The 15,933-nt window shown below is 39.4% G+C and overlaps 2 protein-coding genes across 2 annotated transcripts in view; one reads left to right on the forward strand and one right to left on the reverse strand.

The window, feature by feature from the left end:
• DROSHA (drosha ribonuclease III) overlaps window positions 1-15,933 on the reverse strand; it is a 135,233-nt gene that overhangs the window by 114,063 nt on the left and 5,237 nt on the right. The window contains exons 4-7 of the mRNA XM_050793002.1: window positions 14,849-15,682; window positions 9,909-10,001; window positions 4,215-4,325; window positions 3,749-3,980 (exon numbers count right to left, since the gene is read on the reverse strand). Coding sequence (XP_050648959.1) covers window positions 3,749-3,980; window positions 4,215-4,325; window positions 9,909-10,001; window positions 14,849-15,682 — 1,270 coding nt within the window. The remainder of the gene's footprint in view (window positions 1-3,748; window positions 3,981-4,214; window positions 4,326-9,908; window positions 10,002-14,848; window positions 15,683-15,933) is intronic.
• C6H5orf22 (chromosome 6 C5orf22 homolog) overlaps window positions 1-15,933 on the forward strand; it is a 117,099-nt gene that overhangs the window by 70,823 nt on the left and 30,343 nt on the right. The gene's annotated exons all lie outside the window — the stretch shown is intronic.

Consider the following 15,933-nt stretch of genomic DNA (forward strand, 5'->3'; position numbering starts at 1 on the left):
AATAAAGGATCACTATTAGGAACTATATCAATAACAATCATATCAAAGATATGTAAGATCTCACAGGTAATCAAAGCATTTTTAACAGCAAGATGCTATTCTTCAACCCTCAATTTAACAAACATTTAAAAACAAAACGCTCAAGTACTGGCAATCATACTCTGAATCAAACACACACTTATCGCTGACACAGTCCTCAGGTAAATGTGCCTTGCCAACATTCAGAAACATTAGAGCAGGCCAGGTGTGGTTGCTCATGCCTGTAATCCTAGCACACTTTGAGAGGCGGAGGCAGGAGGATTGCTCGAGGCGAGGAGTTCAAGACCAGCCTGAGCAACATAGCAAGACCCTAACTCTATGGAAAAGAAAAAAATTAGCCAGGTGGTATGTGCCTGTGCTACTTGGGAGGCTAAGGCAGGAGAACTGTTTGAGCCCAAGAGTTGGAGGAAGCAGTGAGCTATGACTGTGCCACTATATTCTAGCCTGGGTGACACAATGAGACCTCATCTCAAAAAAAAAAAAAAAAAAAAGAAAAGAAACATTATAACAGTTCATCTACGCCCTCTTAACATGACATTTTTTTTAAAAATCATGACCTCAGAGAATCGTAACAACTGACACCAAATACCCTCCTAGGGAATGTACACTTCCTACTGAAAAATCACTGATAATCTGTCTTCTCCTATACTAATCCAACAAGGAACAAGGAATATCATATATATCCTCTTTGTCTCTCTCTCTCTCTCTCACACACACAAACACTCATGCCTTAAACATGAGGATATAAACATGCACACATTCTCTTTCACACACACACACAAACACATAGAACAAACATGGGACCCTACGAAGCATTCCTAGAGGAAATTTTCCACTTTTCCTCACTCATTTTCCAGGCTGAAAATCATTTTACATGTCCACACTCTGACTTAGTAGCCTTAAAATGTAAAAACCAGACCTGCCAAATGTAAAATTAAGGCAAATCATAAAATCTGGTACCCAGAAGAAGGGATAATTCAGGCCGCATCTCATTGTTGAGAGTGGCAATGCCGGTATAGCTTTGACATCCTCACCACCTTCTCTGCACCACAGACGACAAAACTCAAAGGCAAATGTCAGCCTTTTGAGTTTATCAGTCTTCCTCCTACACTGGAGTTTTAATATACTCGTATAAATATGTAATAAAAAAACAACCAGCTCTGCCTGTTTAAACTCCCTGAACTTCAGTGTCTTCATCTTTATTGTTTTAAGAATAACACCTATGGCAGCCATTCTTTCCTTCTTCCTAATAGAAGCAGTATTCTATCAGATTTGGGGCAGAGAACTCCTGATCTCTGGGAAGGTAGACTGAGCCACCCACCCCTCCCAAAGATGCCCATGTCCTAATCCCCAGAAATTAAATATATATGTTAACTTACATGGCAAAACGGACTTGCAGCTGGGTGGACCCAATCTTAGCACAGGAGCCCTTAAAAGCAGGGAACCTTTGCCAACAGGGGTCAGAGATGTAACAGAAAAAGAGGCAAGAGATATTTAAACCATGAGAAGGACTCAACCACCATTACTGGCTTTGAAGACAGAGGAAGGGATCCACAAGTCAAGGAATGCACATGGCCTGGAGGAACGAAGAAGTGCCCTGACCTTACAGCCAGCAAGGATACAAGGTCCTCTGTCCTCCAGACACAAGGAACTGAACTCTGCCAGCAACCTGAATGAGCAAGAAAACAGATTTTCTCCAGAGCCTCCATAAAGGAACACAGACCTGCTGACATCCTGATGGAGCCAGTGAGACCCACGCTGGACTTCTGGCCTCCCGAGCTGTGAGAGGACAAATGTGTGTGGTTTCAAGCCATGCTGTTTGTGGAATTCTGTCATGGCAGTAAGGAAAAACAAATCCCTGGGGTAGGCATGTCACATGGCTCTGGTAAAGGGATGGAAGGGGAGTCAAGGGATGAAAGGAGAGCTTGGGCAAGACACTGGAAGAATGCTCACCCAACATGCCCTCTGCATCCTGCATGTGGGGACACAGGTGTATAAGGACCTGAGGCCTGCTGGTCCTGCATCATCCTGCAACTGTGGAAGATGCTCAGGAAGACAGCAGGGCCTGCCATCACTAAGCCACTCAGTGAACACCAGCCATGGCCTCCCTCCAGGTACCTTATCATGAGAAGAACAAATCCAGCTTGTTTAAGTCCCACTTAGTCAGGTGTTATTACTCCCAGCAGCATTTCTAACTGACAGAAAGACCCTCTTGCCAGGGGTATTTTCAGGGTTAACTAAGACAACATGAGAAGCATGGACTAACGTTCTGGCACCGTGAAAGCGCACAGTATGTGAGCTTTCCCTTCCCTGTACCACATCAACTATGACTTAAAAGCCTGCTCTAATTTATCAAATAAAATATCACACCACTATGAGAGACTTCTCAAATCCTTTGTTTCCAAAAACACAGAAATCTCAAGTTCCCCACAGATCGAGTCCAAACAGAAGCTATTTTCACAAAATTCCAAACAAAACCCTCTCTTATCTCTTACCTAATCCCATGCACTAAATCTAACATCTGCAACTTTTCATGCCCTAAATCTGTACATGAGTTCATTGATTAAATGAATGAGATGTCCACTCATTCATTTAATCAATGAACATTACTGCATGCCTACTCTGTGGCAAATATGCCTAACAGGATGGAGGCATAATGCCTAAGGGGAAGAGAGGAAGAGGGGAAGAGAGAGCAAAAAGGAGACAGGGACAGAAAATAAAATGGAGATGGAAGAAAGAAAAGAGAAGTGAGCATGTAGAGATAGTGGTGGAGTCTGCGATGGCAATGTACCACCACAGGCACCCCAGCCCTGGCAGCATATGCTCTAGGAGTCCTCCCTCCAGCCCATTAAGGGTGACAATGGCTCTCCCTTTCTGCAAAACTAGCTGATATGCATGGGCAACTTCATAGGGTTGGTGCTCTTTTGGTCAAGGATACACTTCGAAGAGACAAACTCAAATTCTTCCTTATTTCTCATTTTGGAGGAAAAAAACACATACATATACACATACACACCACAAACTGCATAAACTAGTTACACATGAAACCTTATGAAACCACCAGTATCAAGACTACCAGTATCATTAAAAATGTAGAATAGGCTGGGCACAGTGACTCACACCTGTAATCCCAGCACTTTGGGAGGCCAAGGCCAGAGGATTGCTTGAGCTCAGGAGTTCGAGACCAGAGTGGGCAACAGTATGACCTCATCTCTACTAAAAAATAAATAAATAAATAAATAAGCCAGTCACGGTGGCTCATGTCCCAGTAGTTCCAGCTACTCAGAGGGCTGAAGTGGGAGAATCACTTGAGCCTGGAAGATCAAGGCTGCAGTGAACCACGATCGTGCCACTGCACTCCAGCCTGGGTGGCAGAGCGAGACCGTCTCAAATAAAAAAAAATTCATTGTAAAAAGATACTTTAATTAACCTACTGCACTCTTGGCCTTTCGCTTTTTAAAACAGCTTTTGTCTGTAATAGTGATTCTCAACTGGGGGTGATCTTTCCCCCCAAGGGACATTTAGCAATATTTGAAGACAACTGGGGAGGGGTACTACTGGCATCTAATAGGCAGAGCCCAGAGATGCTGCTAAACATCCTGCAATACATGGGGCAGTCCCCACAATCAAGAATTATCCAGCCCCAAATGCCAATAGTGACAACACACAGAAACCCTGGTCTACAGCTTGTCTGCTACTTCGGACCTACCACCTGATCCATGGGGTCACTAGAGTAGTAGTTTTCTGAATGAGTGCATCGAATCCACACAGGCTTAAGAAGTTCTTCTTCCTCCTCCTCATTCTTGTCAGGCGTGGTCTCCTCAGGCTCTTTTTCCTTGATTGAGGTATAGTTCTTGTCTTTGCCAGAGCTCTGGTTGTCACTCCATCGGTCTTTTTCTTCCTCCCAACGAGCTCTCTTCTTCTCCCTACTTGGGGAGCGACTTCAAAAGACGGCAAAGGAGATTAATTATTAAAAATACTCTGCCATTATAAAAACTATTCTATTTCACCTACTTGGTGCATTTTTCACCTAAAATACGAATACCATGCCAAATCACCATGTGTACTTTTGTTAAACCAGTGATTCCCAAATACCAGTCTGGTGGCATCAGAATCACCTGAAGTTTACTTGTTTAAAAATACAAATTCCCAGGCGCCACCCCAGATCTACTTACTGATTCACAATCTCCAGGGGTGGGGCCCAAGAATCTGTATTTTTAATAATCTCCCCAGGTAATTCTGGTGTGCATCCAGCAGGTTCAGGAACAACCGATAAACCATAACTCCTAAAAGAAAAACATATTTGCAAAATGTTTGGAAATGTCCATGTATGGACAATTTCAGAAATGAGAATACCAGTTTTGAATCCTCCACATCTGTCTTTGCCAGGAAAAAAAGACTTTAAAATTTCACAAAACAGGGTCTCAATATGGCCATAAATTTAGCCTGAGGACTATAATTATAATCCAAGAATGAACCAGTTATGTCACCCCTAACTATGTCTCTGGAACCCCAGTGTTGGGCATTACTACTTGGCGAACCAACACTTGGCCTAATTTTGGTCCTCACAAATATTAATATTAACTCAGTCAATAAAGAAGGATGAAAAAACAACTCCATCTCCTTGACTTCCTGGGGCTTGAAATCTGCAAAGACCCATCCGATGGATGTACTTGGAGGGAAAAACCTATAGGATCAGCTGGGCATGGTGGCTCACGTCTGTAATCCCAGCACTTTGGAAGGCCGAGGCGGGAGGATCACTTAAGCCCAGGGGTTCCAGACCAGCCTGGGTAACATGGTGAAATTCTGTCTCTACAAGAAATACAAAAATTAGCCAGGCATGTTGGTGCACACCTGTAGTCCCAGCTACTCAGGAGGCTGAGGTGGGAGGATCACATGAGCCTGAAAGGCTGAGGCTGTAGTGAGATATGATCGTACCACGCACTCCAGCCTGGGCAACAGAGCAAAACCCTATCTCAAAACAACAATGATAACAACAAAACCTATAGGGTGGATTTTAATTTAAGCCCAAGAAATTTAGGTAGAACACAGAGACCTTGAGAATCCAGCTAAGTAGAAAAACTGCTTTGTAAGCCCAGCTGGTAGCCTTCACAGCTCCACTAATAAAGTTACTACTATCCATGAAAGTTTACATCCAGATCAAAGTAACAAGTATTCTCATTAACTCTACCACTAACTTGTAATTTTATAACAGGCAAAGTCTGTATGTATATATGTGTGTGTAGGTATGTATACTTGGGGAGGATTAGAAAGAGTATATATATTATTTATACAACTTCTAAACATTACAATATGCATCATTAGTTTTGTTACCAGAAAAATTACTGTCAATGTACATTCACTGTAGAAAAAAATAAAGCACAAACATCAACAAAAATAAAACAAAAACCACACATAACACCACTCAGAGGTAATCACTATATTTCACAAATGTTTTAATGTTATAGCCTGACCTTCTCATTCAGTAGTAAATCAGGAACAGCTATTTCAATAATTCTATATTTGGAGCATTTTTAATAGGTGTATTATTATTCTAAGTATATACCATAATTTAACAAATCTAATAATAGTCATTTAGGTTAACATTTACTTTTCTTCCACCATAAACAATGCTATCATGAACACATTTGTGTTCTTTGCACACTTGTCAGATTCTTTCCCAGATGTATACTTTTTAAGGCTTCTCTCTAGTTTGGTAGTACTCGTTTAGACTACCATCAAAACCACGTAAGAGTTCCCATTTCCACACATCCCGTCACCACGGTTATTTTTCATCTTTGCCATTCTGATGAAAAAGTATTTTCATATAATTTAATTTGAAATATTTTATCAATACTGAAATGAATATATTTCATGCTTACTTCTTTTGTGAACATTCTGGTCATAGGCTATGCAAATATTTTTAAAATTATGATTAGAGTCTTTCTTTGTTGAAACAGTTTTCATTAAGATATCTGTCCTCCCTCTGTCATATGCATTGTAACCGTTTCCAGTTTCTTGCTTTGAAATCTGTTTGTTTGTTTGTGGCTACATACAACTTTTATAAAGTTAAATCTAGAGATCTTTTTATGCTCCCTGCCTTAGTATGCTTGGAAGTCATTTCCTATCCCAAGGTTAAAAAAAGATTTTATATTTTCATCAGTTACTTTTAATACAATTTTTAAATTCTCTCTCTCCAAGGTGTAAGGCAGAAATCTAATCTCAATTTTTCCTCCAAATGGCTCACCAACTGCCAATTTCTCCTCTGATTTGAAAAAAAATATATTCTTTATCACATGTAACTTTATATATTATTTATTAGGTGTAATATATATTCTTGAATGTTGCTCTATAGTTGTTTCATTGATCTATTTAACCTGTATCAAACTTTTTTAATTATTATATATTTCCAGAACATTTAATACTTCCAGAGTAAGTATCCTTGCATTACTATTTATCTTCATTATCCTAACTTCTATCCCAAGGAAAAGTTAAAGAGTCATTATGAAGTTCTAAAGTCAGTACTCTGGGTCAGACATGGTGGCTCATGCCTGTAATCCCAGCACTTCGGGAGGCCGAGGTAGGAAGATCACTTGAGGCCAGTAGTTCAAGACCGACCTGGCCAACAAAGTGAGATCCCCATCTCTTTTTACATTTTTAAAACTACAAAAAAAAAACACAGTACTTTAACTGAAGTTACAATAAAATTATAGATTACAGTCATGTGTCACTTAACAACAGAGATACATTCTAAGAAATGAGTCCTTAGGTGATTTCATCACTGTTCAAACATCACAGTGTGCCTACACAAACTTAGATGGTATAGCCTACTACATGCCTAGGACAGGTGGTATAGCCTGTTGCTACTAGGCTACAAACCTGTACAGCATGTGACTGTACTGAATACTGCAGGCAATTATAATACAATGGTAAGTATTTGTGTACCCAGACACATTTGAACATAGAAAAGGTCCAGTAAAAAAATAAGGTATTATAATCTTTGGGACCAGTGTTGTACAGAGTCTGTCACTGACTGAAATGCCATGTGGTGCCTGATTATATTGTGAAGAAAACTGGTATTTTTACAACATGGTTATCCACTACAGGAACAGGACATACCTTCCTTTCACTACATCACCTTCTTTGTCATCAGCTACATTTTATTAGTTTTCTTCCCATTGGTCCTATGCATTATAAGATGCTTAATTAATTTATTAATAACTTTCCATAGTGAATTGTAAATTTAATTTTTCTTTGCATTACACTTTCTAACCAGGTAGTCCCTTTTATTAAAAAGGCTATTAAATACTGTCAGGTAATAATGGCAACTCTAGTGGCTCTTTTTTGTTTGTTTTGGTGCTTACTCTGAGGCTGGCACTCTGCTGAGCACTTTACTGACATTTCACATTTAATCCTGACAGCAACCCTAGGAGGCAGATATAAACACCCGCTACAAAGGAGGAAACAGCCTTGAAAATCAGTCACTTATCTAATATGATAAACCTAGGAAGTGGTAGTTAAATGCTAATATGGTTGATATAGACATTTCAGCATGTTCTGAAAAGAAATCCCACCAAATGTTTATTATTATTGCCAAGAAACACAGGCAAAAGACATCCTCACCCATCCTTTTAAGCAGGCGTTGTGAATGATGTAATGAATGGTCAGGGTCATCTGTTGTAAACATCAATTAATATTTCTTTTTAACACTTTGAGAAGGGCATTTCAACACAGAACAAAAGATCTTTTTTAGGTAAGTGTCTCAGGCACTCCAAAATTCAAAATCCAAACTCCCAATGTTTCTTCTTGCCAATATGCTATAGGGCAAACTGGTAACTTTTCCCCTTCATAGTTTTCCATCTCTCATTTTTATTTTCTACTGCATTAGTCAGAACTCAGAATTCAAGTCTACCTTCTCTGTAAGCTACCAACCATTAGAGAAGAAACCATTAAACCGAGGCTATTTCCAGCACTTATACCTTAAAAATCATCCACCTCAAATAGGTCCTCAATGATGTCCACTGACACAATACCCTCACTTTTCTCCTATCTCCTCTCCTTCTCCTCAGGCCCTCTTTTCATGCTTCCTAATTAATCCCATCTAATCCATGGCATTTCATCCTTCCTAATTAATCTCATCTAATCCACAGCAATATGTAAGTGTCCTATCAAACGCACTTACAGCACTTAACTTTCCTTTTCCTATTAAGTGGGGGCCTTTGTTAATGACTCTATCACCCATACCAGTACAATACCCGGGACACACAAACACACCATGTTTTTAATTAGCATGTTGATTGTATCATAAGGATATTCAGTAACAATTATAAGCAATGGGGTCACCTTGCCTTTTTTCAAATTTGTATGGGAAAGGCCTGCAGGTTTCAACACCACATTTGACTCTCTGGGGTGGTATCCATCAGGTTCATCATGAGCTAGCGTTCTTCATCATGTTAAAGACGTCTGCTAATATTTCTAGTTTACTAGTTTTTACGCACAAATGGATGTTGGTTTTACTTTAAATACCTAAAAGGCAAGTACTGAGATAACCCTACAGATCTTGACACAAAGAATACAGATTTTCTAATATTAACTTTTCTATCCATGCAGTCTTGGAATAAACTCTATCAGTTATCTTAACAAACTACTGAAAACATTTGCTAATATCCTAATTAGTGATTTTATATCCATATTTGTAAGAGAGATTGCTGTGTCATTTTTGTGCCATTTTTTTCCCTTGGTTAGGTCTCGCCATCTAGTTTTTCCTGCTACCACAGAATGATCTGAGCTTTCCTTCCATCTTTTTTTAAGTGTTCAAGATCACTTTAAAACTTTTTTTAGAGGTGGTGCAAAGTAAGCTTTTTCCATTTTTTCCAGTTATTGACCTATTAAAGTTTTCTGCTTCTTACGTGAAATTATTTTTGTTTTCTTAGAAATCAACCCATCACATTCAAGTTAATTTTTATACTGTTTTAAATTTTTAAATTTCCTTTCATTCCTGTAATAATACACTTTCTCAAACCTAATATTATGTAGATTTTTCTTTTCTTGATTTCCCACTTTAAAAATTGTATTTGCATTTACTTACAATATAGTTATATCACTATAGTTCTGTTTTCATTTCATTAATTTATCTTTAAATACCTTTTTCTGCTTTTCTTAAGTTCCACCAATTTCTATAGCCAAGTGCTCTGATAATAATTACATATATAGTTACCACTTATTTGGCACTTACTTCAGGCCAGTTCTAAGTGTTTGACATGCATTATCTCAATGACCCCTTATCACTCAAGAAGGTACATATAATGGTCCTTATCTTACAAACAAAGAAACTGATAACTGTGCCCAGTAATAAAAGTTGGGAAAGCTAGTAACTGACCCCGAATCTGTCAGATTCTAGAGTGCTGTTGTTCATTACCATTATATTAATGTAAGACCAAAAATTTTACTTTGGGATATAGAATTGATTACACCCTTTAAGTTGTGGGTGACAGCAATCTCAATGTCATTTTCTAATGAAAATATGACTGCAGTTTTGCTCTTTTTTTCTGAAACATGTAAATTTAAGAGCATAATTATGAATTTCCAAGGTTTTCTAAAATTATTAATGTATAGTTTTATAGCACTGTGGTCAGAAAAAGTGGTCTGTATAATTTCTAATTTTTGGAAATTTATCAAGATTTTCCCTGGGCATAATCAATGCATCTTGAAAGTAAAGTTTTTTAAATTAAAGGCTGTTTAGCTTTTCACAGGTCACCTTGGACAGACTGAGGCCATTATGAAGACTTGGCTGCTGCTCTGTACAAGCACAAAATTTGAATTCAAGGAGATAATCCTACGACTTCTTTCAGTGTCAACTCCTTGCTTACCTTCCAGATCTCTTATACTCTTTTTTGTAGGACCTTTCCAGAGATGGTGATCTTCGGTTGTCTCGATGCCTGTGTCTCTCCCGTTCTCGCTCTCTTAAAGGAATTAATACACAGAGCTGTTTTCAACAGAAAGACTCAAAAACACCATCTCTTTTCACTGAATTCATCTTCTAGATAAATGGACCACATCTATGAATTTTTCAGGCACTATTCACTAGGGGACATTTTTATGCCTTCTTAATTTATTAGAGGATAAAGGAGTTTTTCACTTTACAGAAGTTAACTAACTTGGACAATTTTTGCAGTTTTCTTTAAAGAAAGCAGTCATACGTGATGCTATGCAATAATGGGAATCTTATCCTAATCTTCCCTTAAGACTTTGCAATCAGTCAATCCTTGGTTATTTAACCTAGAGGGAAAACTCTAAAGAACTCCACATCCTATTGATTTCTAGAAAATGCTCTATCTCACCCATCAAATAAATATAAATTATAAAGCTTTTATAGTGAAAATTAGGACAAGATTCTATAATGAAAGAGTTCTTAATGCTTATGGCTTATATGCTTGAGTTGTAGTTCCAGCTATCACTAACCTGCCATGAGGCCATGACTAAGTCACTTGAATGCTATTTTTCATCTGGAAAAAAACTAAATGGAGATTTTGGGCTTACTTAATGTAAAAAAAATAGATGAGGAATTTTTAAAACCTTCCAATGTAAAACGGGGGTTTAATAATATTAATAGCTTTTGAGCCTATTTAACAATGAGGATCTAGAAGAGAAATCTGAACTCCAGTGTGACTGAATCAGAACTACAAGTCTAAAGGAAGTAACCTTCCAATCTTAGAATAGGAAAAATAAAATGCTAGATTAACCTGAGTCCAGAAAGAAGACCATAAAAATGTTTGAACTCAAAAATATTCCCCAACCTATAGCCAAACAGAAATGTCGATACATTGAAAATAGAACTTACAAAACTGACAGAGATCAGTGAGTGCTTAAGTATTAAAATAGAAATTGTTTTCCACTTAAAGATTCCCCTGTTCTAAAGGAAGACTCCTTTGAATAATGTTTCTGATATATACACAATCCTCACATATACACCAGCTAACCCAAATAAAGCAGTCAGAGATTCAGATTCTACATTCTTCATCTCATACATTTCTAAAATCACAGTTTACATTTGGGCAGTAAATTTTAGTTATTGTATAGAAATTAGTGAACCACGCCACATGTCAAAGATATATGTAATTTGTAATGACATGGCTGTTGAAAAGAATAATTGCCTACATTTCTAAATAAAAATTCTAATTAGAGAATATTTCTAATTTTTGTTTTTTAACATATAGCCAATAGAATTTTGCATTTAAGAATAACACTTCTAATGATGATTAGTACCTCTGAGTGGGTAGGACCTGAAAAGACCAATTTGGATATAAATAACATTAGTAACACTATTAAGACAAATTCATTTAAAGCAAGGAAAGCTATGTTTGTGTTACTTTTCCCAAGATTCTTCCTTGTTTGCAAACATTAAGATATTCCTTAGGTACATTAGGCTAGTTCTCCAATAGCTACACATTTACCGTTCCAAGGACAGCGGTGAGAATTCCTGTGTGGTAGTGCTCCCCAGCTAGGTGAAGCCCAGGGCACACTTCCTTACCACTCTGCTCAACAGTGTACTTGGTGCACTACATTTGCCTGTAGCGATTTCTTTCCTTATCCCCTGGAGTAACTTTCATTTTTCATGACAACAAATATATATATCCACTTCTTCACAGACCTTTTCTAAACACAGTCCACCCTAAGACAATCTTGCAATTATTATTCAACCACATTTTGGAGGCAGAGAAAAATAGGGAAGACAGAATTTGTAAAAGGATAGATTCACTTACCCCAAGAAGCAGGGGAGGAGCAGCCAGAGAACAGACTATAGAATTTGCATAAACTTAACACAGTCCAAATTTATGAAGATTCCGTTTTCCCAATATACTTCTAGAAGTTATATTAGGACTTCATGTGCTCCATGTTTGTTTCACAAAAGCATGTCATATAAGACAAATGACTGATATTCCACCTAATTAATATCCCAAAGGGAGCCAATTCTAATGTAGCTATGCCACTAGGCAGCTCCAAAACAAATGCCCCAAGCACATTATAAAACAACTCGAATATAAATAAAGACCATTTTAGAAAGATATAGATCCTCATAGTAAAGGAGTGTGGTTTAGAATAAATCAGGTTAGAAGTAATTCTTACGACACTTGATTTTACTGAGATCCTCAATTCACAGGACATTCGAGTTTCTTCAAACAAAAACATAACTCAAAGTTGAAGACTTGATGGAAAAATTTAGGACTTACAGCAGAGCCCTGACAACTCCTCTAATTACAGCATCTCAAAACGGAAGGGGAAATAAAACACTATCTAGAATGCTTGCTGCAAAATGTTTTCCCAGAAACGAAATTATTAACAATTACTTTGGAGTCTGAAGAGAACTATTTACAAACTATTTACCTATTACTCTTTCCAGTTTACGTTTGCACTACAAAACTATCATAAAAATGATAGTAACATTAACTATCACATGCCAGCCAGGAGTGGTGGCTCACGACTATAATCCCAGGACTTTAGGAGGCCAAGGCAAGTGGATCACTTGAGGTCAGATGAGACCAGCCTGACCAACATGGTGAAACCCCGCCTCTACTAAAAATACAAAAATTAGCCGGGCATGGTGGCAGTGCCTATAATCCCAGCTACTCGGGAGGCTGAGGCAGGAGAATCGCTTGAACCTGGGAGGCAGAGGTTGCAGTGAGCTGAGATCGCGCCATCGCACTCCAGCCTGGGGGACAAGAGCAAGACTTAGTCTCCAAAAAAAAAAAAAAACTATCACATGCCTATGACTCTGCCAACTCTGTGATGTATTCTGTACATCACAGAATATTGACCAGAAACAGTAGTTCATGCTGAAAAGATTTTTAAAGTCTACCAACTCTCACTCAGCTTTGGCCCACCAGAAATCAGTCATCCCTACAAGAAACACATTCCCTTCTACCTTCTACCAGGCCACCAGGGAGAGGCAACAAAGCATTTTCCTTCTGAACCTTCTAAGCACTAATCCCTCTCTTCAAGGCAGAGAATGACCACTATCATTTAATTAACTGGCAAAATGTTTAGTCAGAGCCAAATTGATAGAGCCATGAGAAAAGTGTGGAAACAGATGTGAATTGTTGCTCTTGTTTGGCAGAGCAACAAGAGCCAAGACCAGCTCTCTGCAAACCCATAGTGAAGTCACTTGGTCTGGGGAGCTCAAACACTTTCAGCACAAAAGTTCCACAAGACAATGAAGGTAAGTACACTACTGGGGAAAGAAAGAGAAGCACCATTATTAGCTTGACAATAGAAGACCTCAAATCTTCATCAACGTAAGAGTTCACCGAGGCATAAATAAACATTAGCACAATTGATATGTGTCTTTTATTTTTCCATATAAACCAATGGTTCTTACGCTTTTGGGGTAACAGACTCACACCCTCCTCTTTAAGAATCTGATGTAAGCTTCCTTATAGAAAAACACACACACACAAAAGTTGCATATAACTTCAGAGTATTTCTGTAAGCCCAGCTAGAATCCCAGTTTTAGAAATGCCTCCTTGAAACCTTATTTCTCTCATATTTATACATATCTGGCCTTTTGAAAAAAGAAATGTAATATAGAATGAAACAGTACTTTTTAACTACAACTTTCTTCAGTAAGAATCCATTTCAATGCAACAAAATCAGATTAAAAGCAATTTTGGGCCAGGTATGGTGGCTCACATCTATAATCCCAACACTTTAGGAGGCCGAGGTGAGTGGATCACTTGAGTTCAGGAGCTCAAGACCAGCCTGGCCAACATGGTAAAACCCTGTCTCTGCTAAAAATACAAAAATTAGGCCAGGCACGGTGGCTCACACCTGTAATCCCAGCACTTTGGGAGGCTGAGGGGGGCTGATCACCTGAGGTGAGGAGTTCGAGACCAGCCTGGCCAACATGGCAAAACCCCGTCTCTACTAAAAATACAAAAATTAGCTGGGCGTGGTGGTGCACACCTGTAATCCCAGCTACTCAGGAGGCTGAGGCAGGAGAATCACCTGAACCCAGAGGCAGAGGTTGCAGTGAGCGGAGATCGCGCCACTGCACTCTAGCCTAGGTGACAGAGCGAGACTCCGTCTCAAAAAAAAAAAAAAACAATTAGCAGGGTGTGGTCATGTGCGCCTGTAATCCTATCTACTTGGGAGGCTGAGGTGACAGAATCGCTTGAACCAAGGAAACGGAGGTTGCAGTGAGCTGAGACTCGCCATTGCACTCCTGCCTGGACAACGTAGTGAGACTCCATCATAAAAAAAAGAAAGAAAAACACTAACTTTCATAATGTGTAAATAATTTTACTTCATTTTACAAAGAAACCAACCAAGAAGGCAACAATGTACAATAAATTTCCATTTATCCTAAAAATCAGAAAGTCCTGCCTGTTAACTAATTTGATTCTTTATTAACATGCAAATCGCCAGTTCCAAAAACACTCAAATGCTATAACCTGACATGATGATCACACTGAACATAATTTAATCTATGCTAACACAGAAAATACAAGATCTTTCAACTCATGGGATCATCATTAAAATGCCAACTGTATTATGCAGAGTGAAAGTCTTATATTAACTGAAATGAATCTACACTGATATATTTGGAATGCTTTTTAAAAGCAATTTTTTCTGACATCAACTTATTTACTTGTCAGTTGTTTCTTCCTCTTGAAAACAGAGTCCAAAGTGTGCTTCCTTTCCTCATATAAATCAAAATGCACTACTGGACCCTTTTGGTTTGGTTGCCATAAATGGAGAATGACTGTGTCTGGGCCTCTGCAGTTCATTAAAGAACTACGCACAAGTGGTTTACCTGCTCCGCTCGTAGCTGCGGTGGCGAGATGGTGTTCTCCCTCGGTCATAATCAATTCTGTACCGGCTGTCTTGTCTTCTCCTGTCGGGACTGCGGCCTCGCTCCCGCCGATCCAGGGACCGATGCCTCTCACCTCGCCCATGACTGTGATCTCGGTGCCTGTGATCATCATAGTGTTTCAGCCTTTCTGGGGACCTTCTCTCACTGGGAGCCTTTGGGAGTGGGTATGGAGGGAGATGTCTGAAATGAGGACTACTGCTGTTATTAGCACTGGGCAAGAAAGAACTAGGGTTGTTCTGGAAACTATTAAAACTGGGAGGTGGGAAGTTGTGGTGAGAATAGCCCGGAGGGTACTGATAATTAACCTGCTGCGGCATTACTGGAGGGGGCGGGGGATGAGGCATGGAGGGAGGGGGCATCATGAAGGGGAAAGTGCCTTGTCCAGGAGGTGCCCCAGGGACTGGGGGGTTATTAGGACAAGGCATTGGTGGTGGCATGGGAGGAAAACAAGGAGGAACTGGGAAGGGATGCCTCATCTGGTGGTTGGGGAAAGGAGGCCTGATTGGGCAGGGGGGAAGAGGGCCTTGTGCTGATGGAGGCATGGGTGGGGGGAAGGGTACAAAGTCTGGTCGTGGAGGGAGAAAATTAGGGGCTGGAGAGTTTGAGAAAGTGGTGGAAGGGACACTTGGAGGTTCATATTGATATTGCACAGGAGGCTGCTGAGGGTGAAGCAGTCTTAGATTTTGGGGCCTAAAGGATGGTGCTGAGGGTCTGGCTCCATGTCCTCCTCGTCCTCGGGGACACCCTCGTCCCGGGTGGAATGACATTCTGTGACTTCATGGCAAAAAAGAAAAAGTGAAAAGTTTTTTTTAAAAAATAATCCTCACTATGTAAACAGGGTTTCACAAATGCCTGACCATCTTGATGAGCAACTCAAAGACCCCCTAGTCAAGCCACTGGAATATACCACCCATTTAACACTGAGTTCCTGCTAATATCTGAAACCCTCATGCTCAATAAACTCCTCTTCCCCTTTCTTGGCCACACAGCCCACTGCCATGTTTAGTCCCTGGACCGACCATTCC

Source organism: Macaca thibetana, chromosome 6 (assembly GCF_024542745.1).
Source record: "Macaca thibetana thibetana isolate TM-01 chromosome 6, ASM2454274v1, whole genome shotgun sequence".
Lineage (NCBI taxonomy): Eukaryota > Metazoa > Chordata > Mammalia > Primates > Cercopithecidae > Macaca > Macaca thibetana.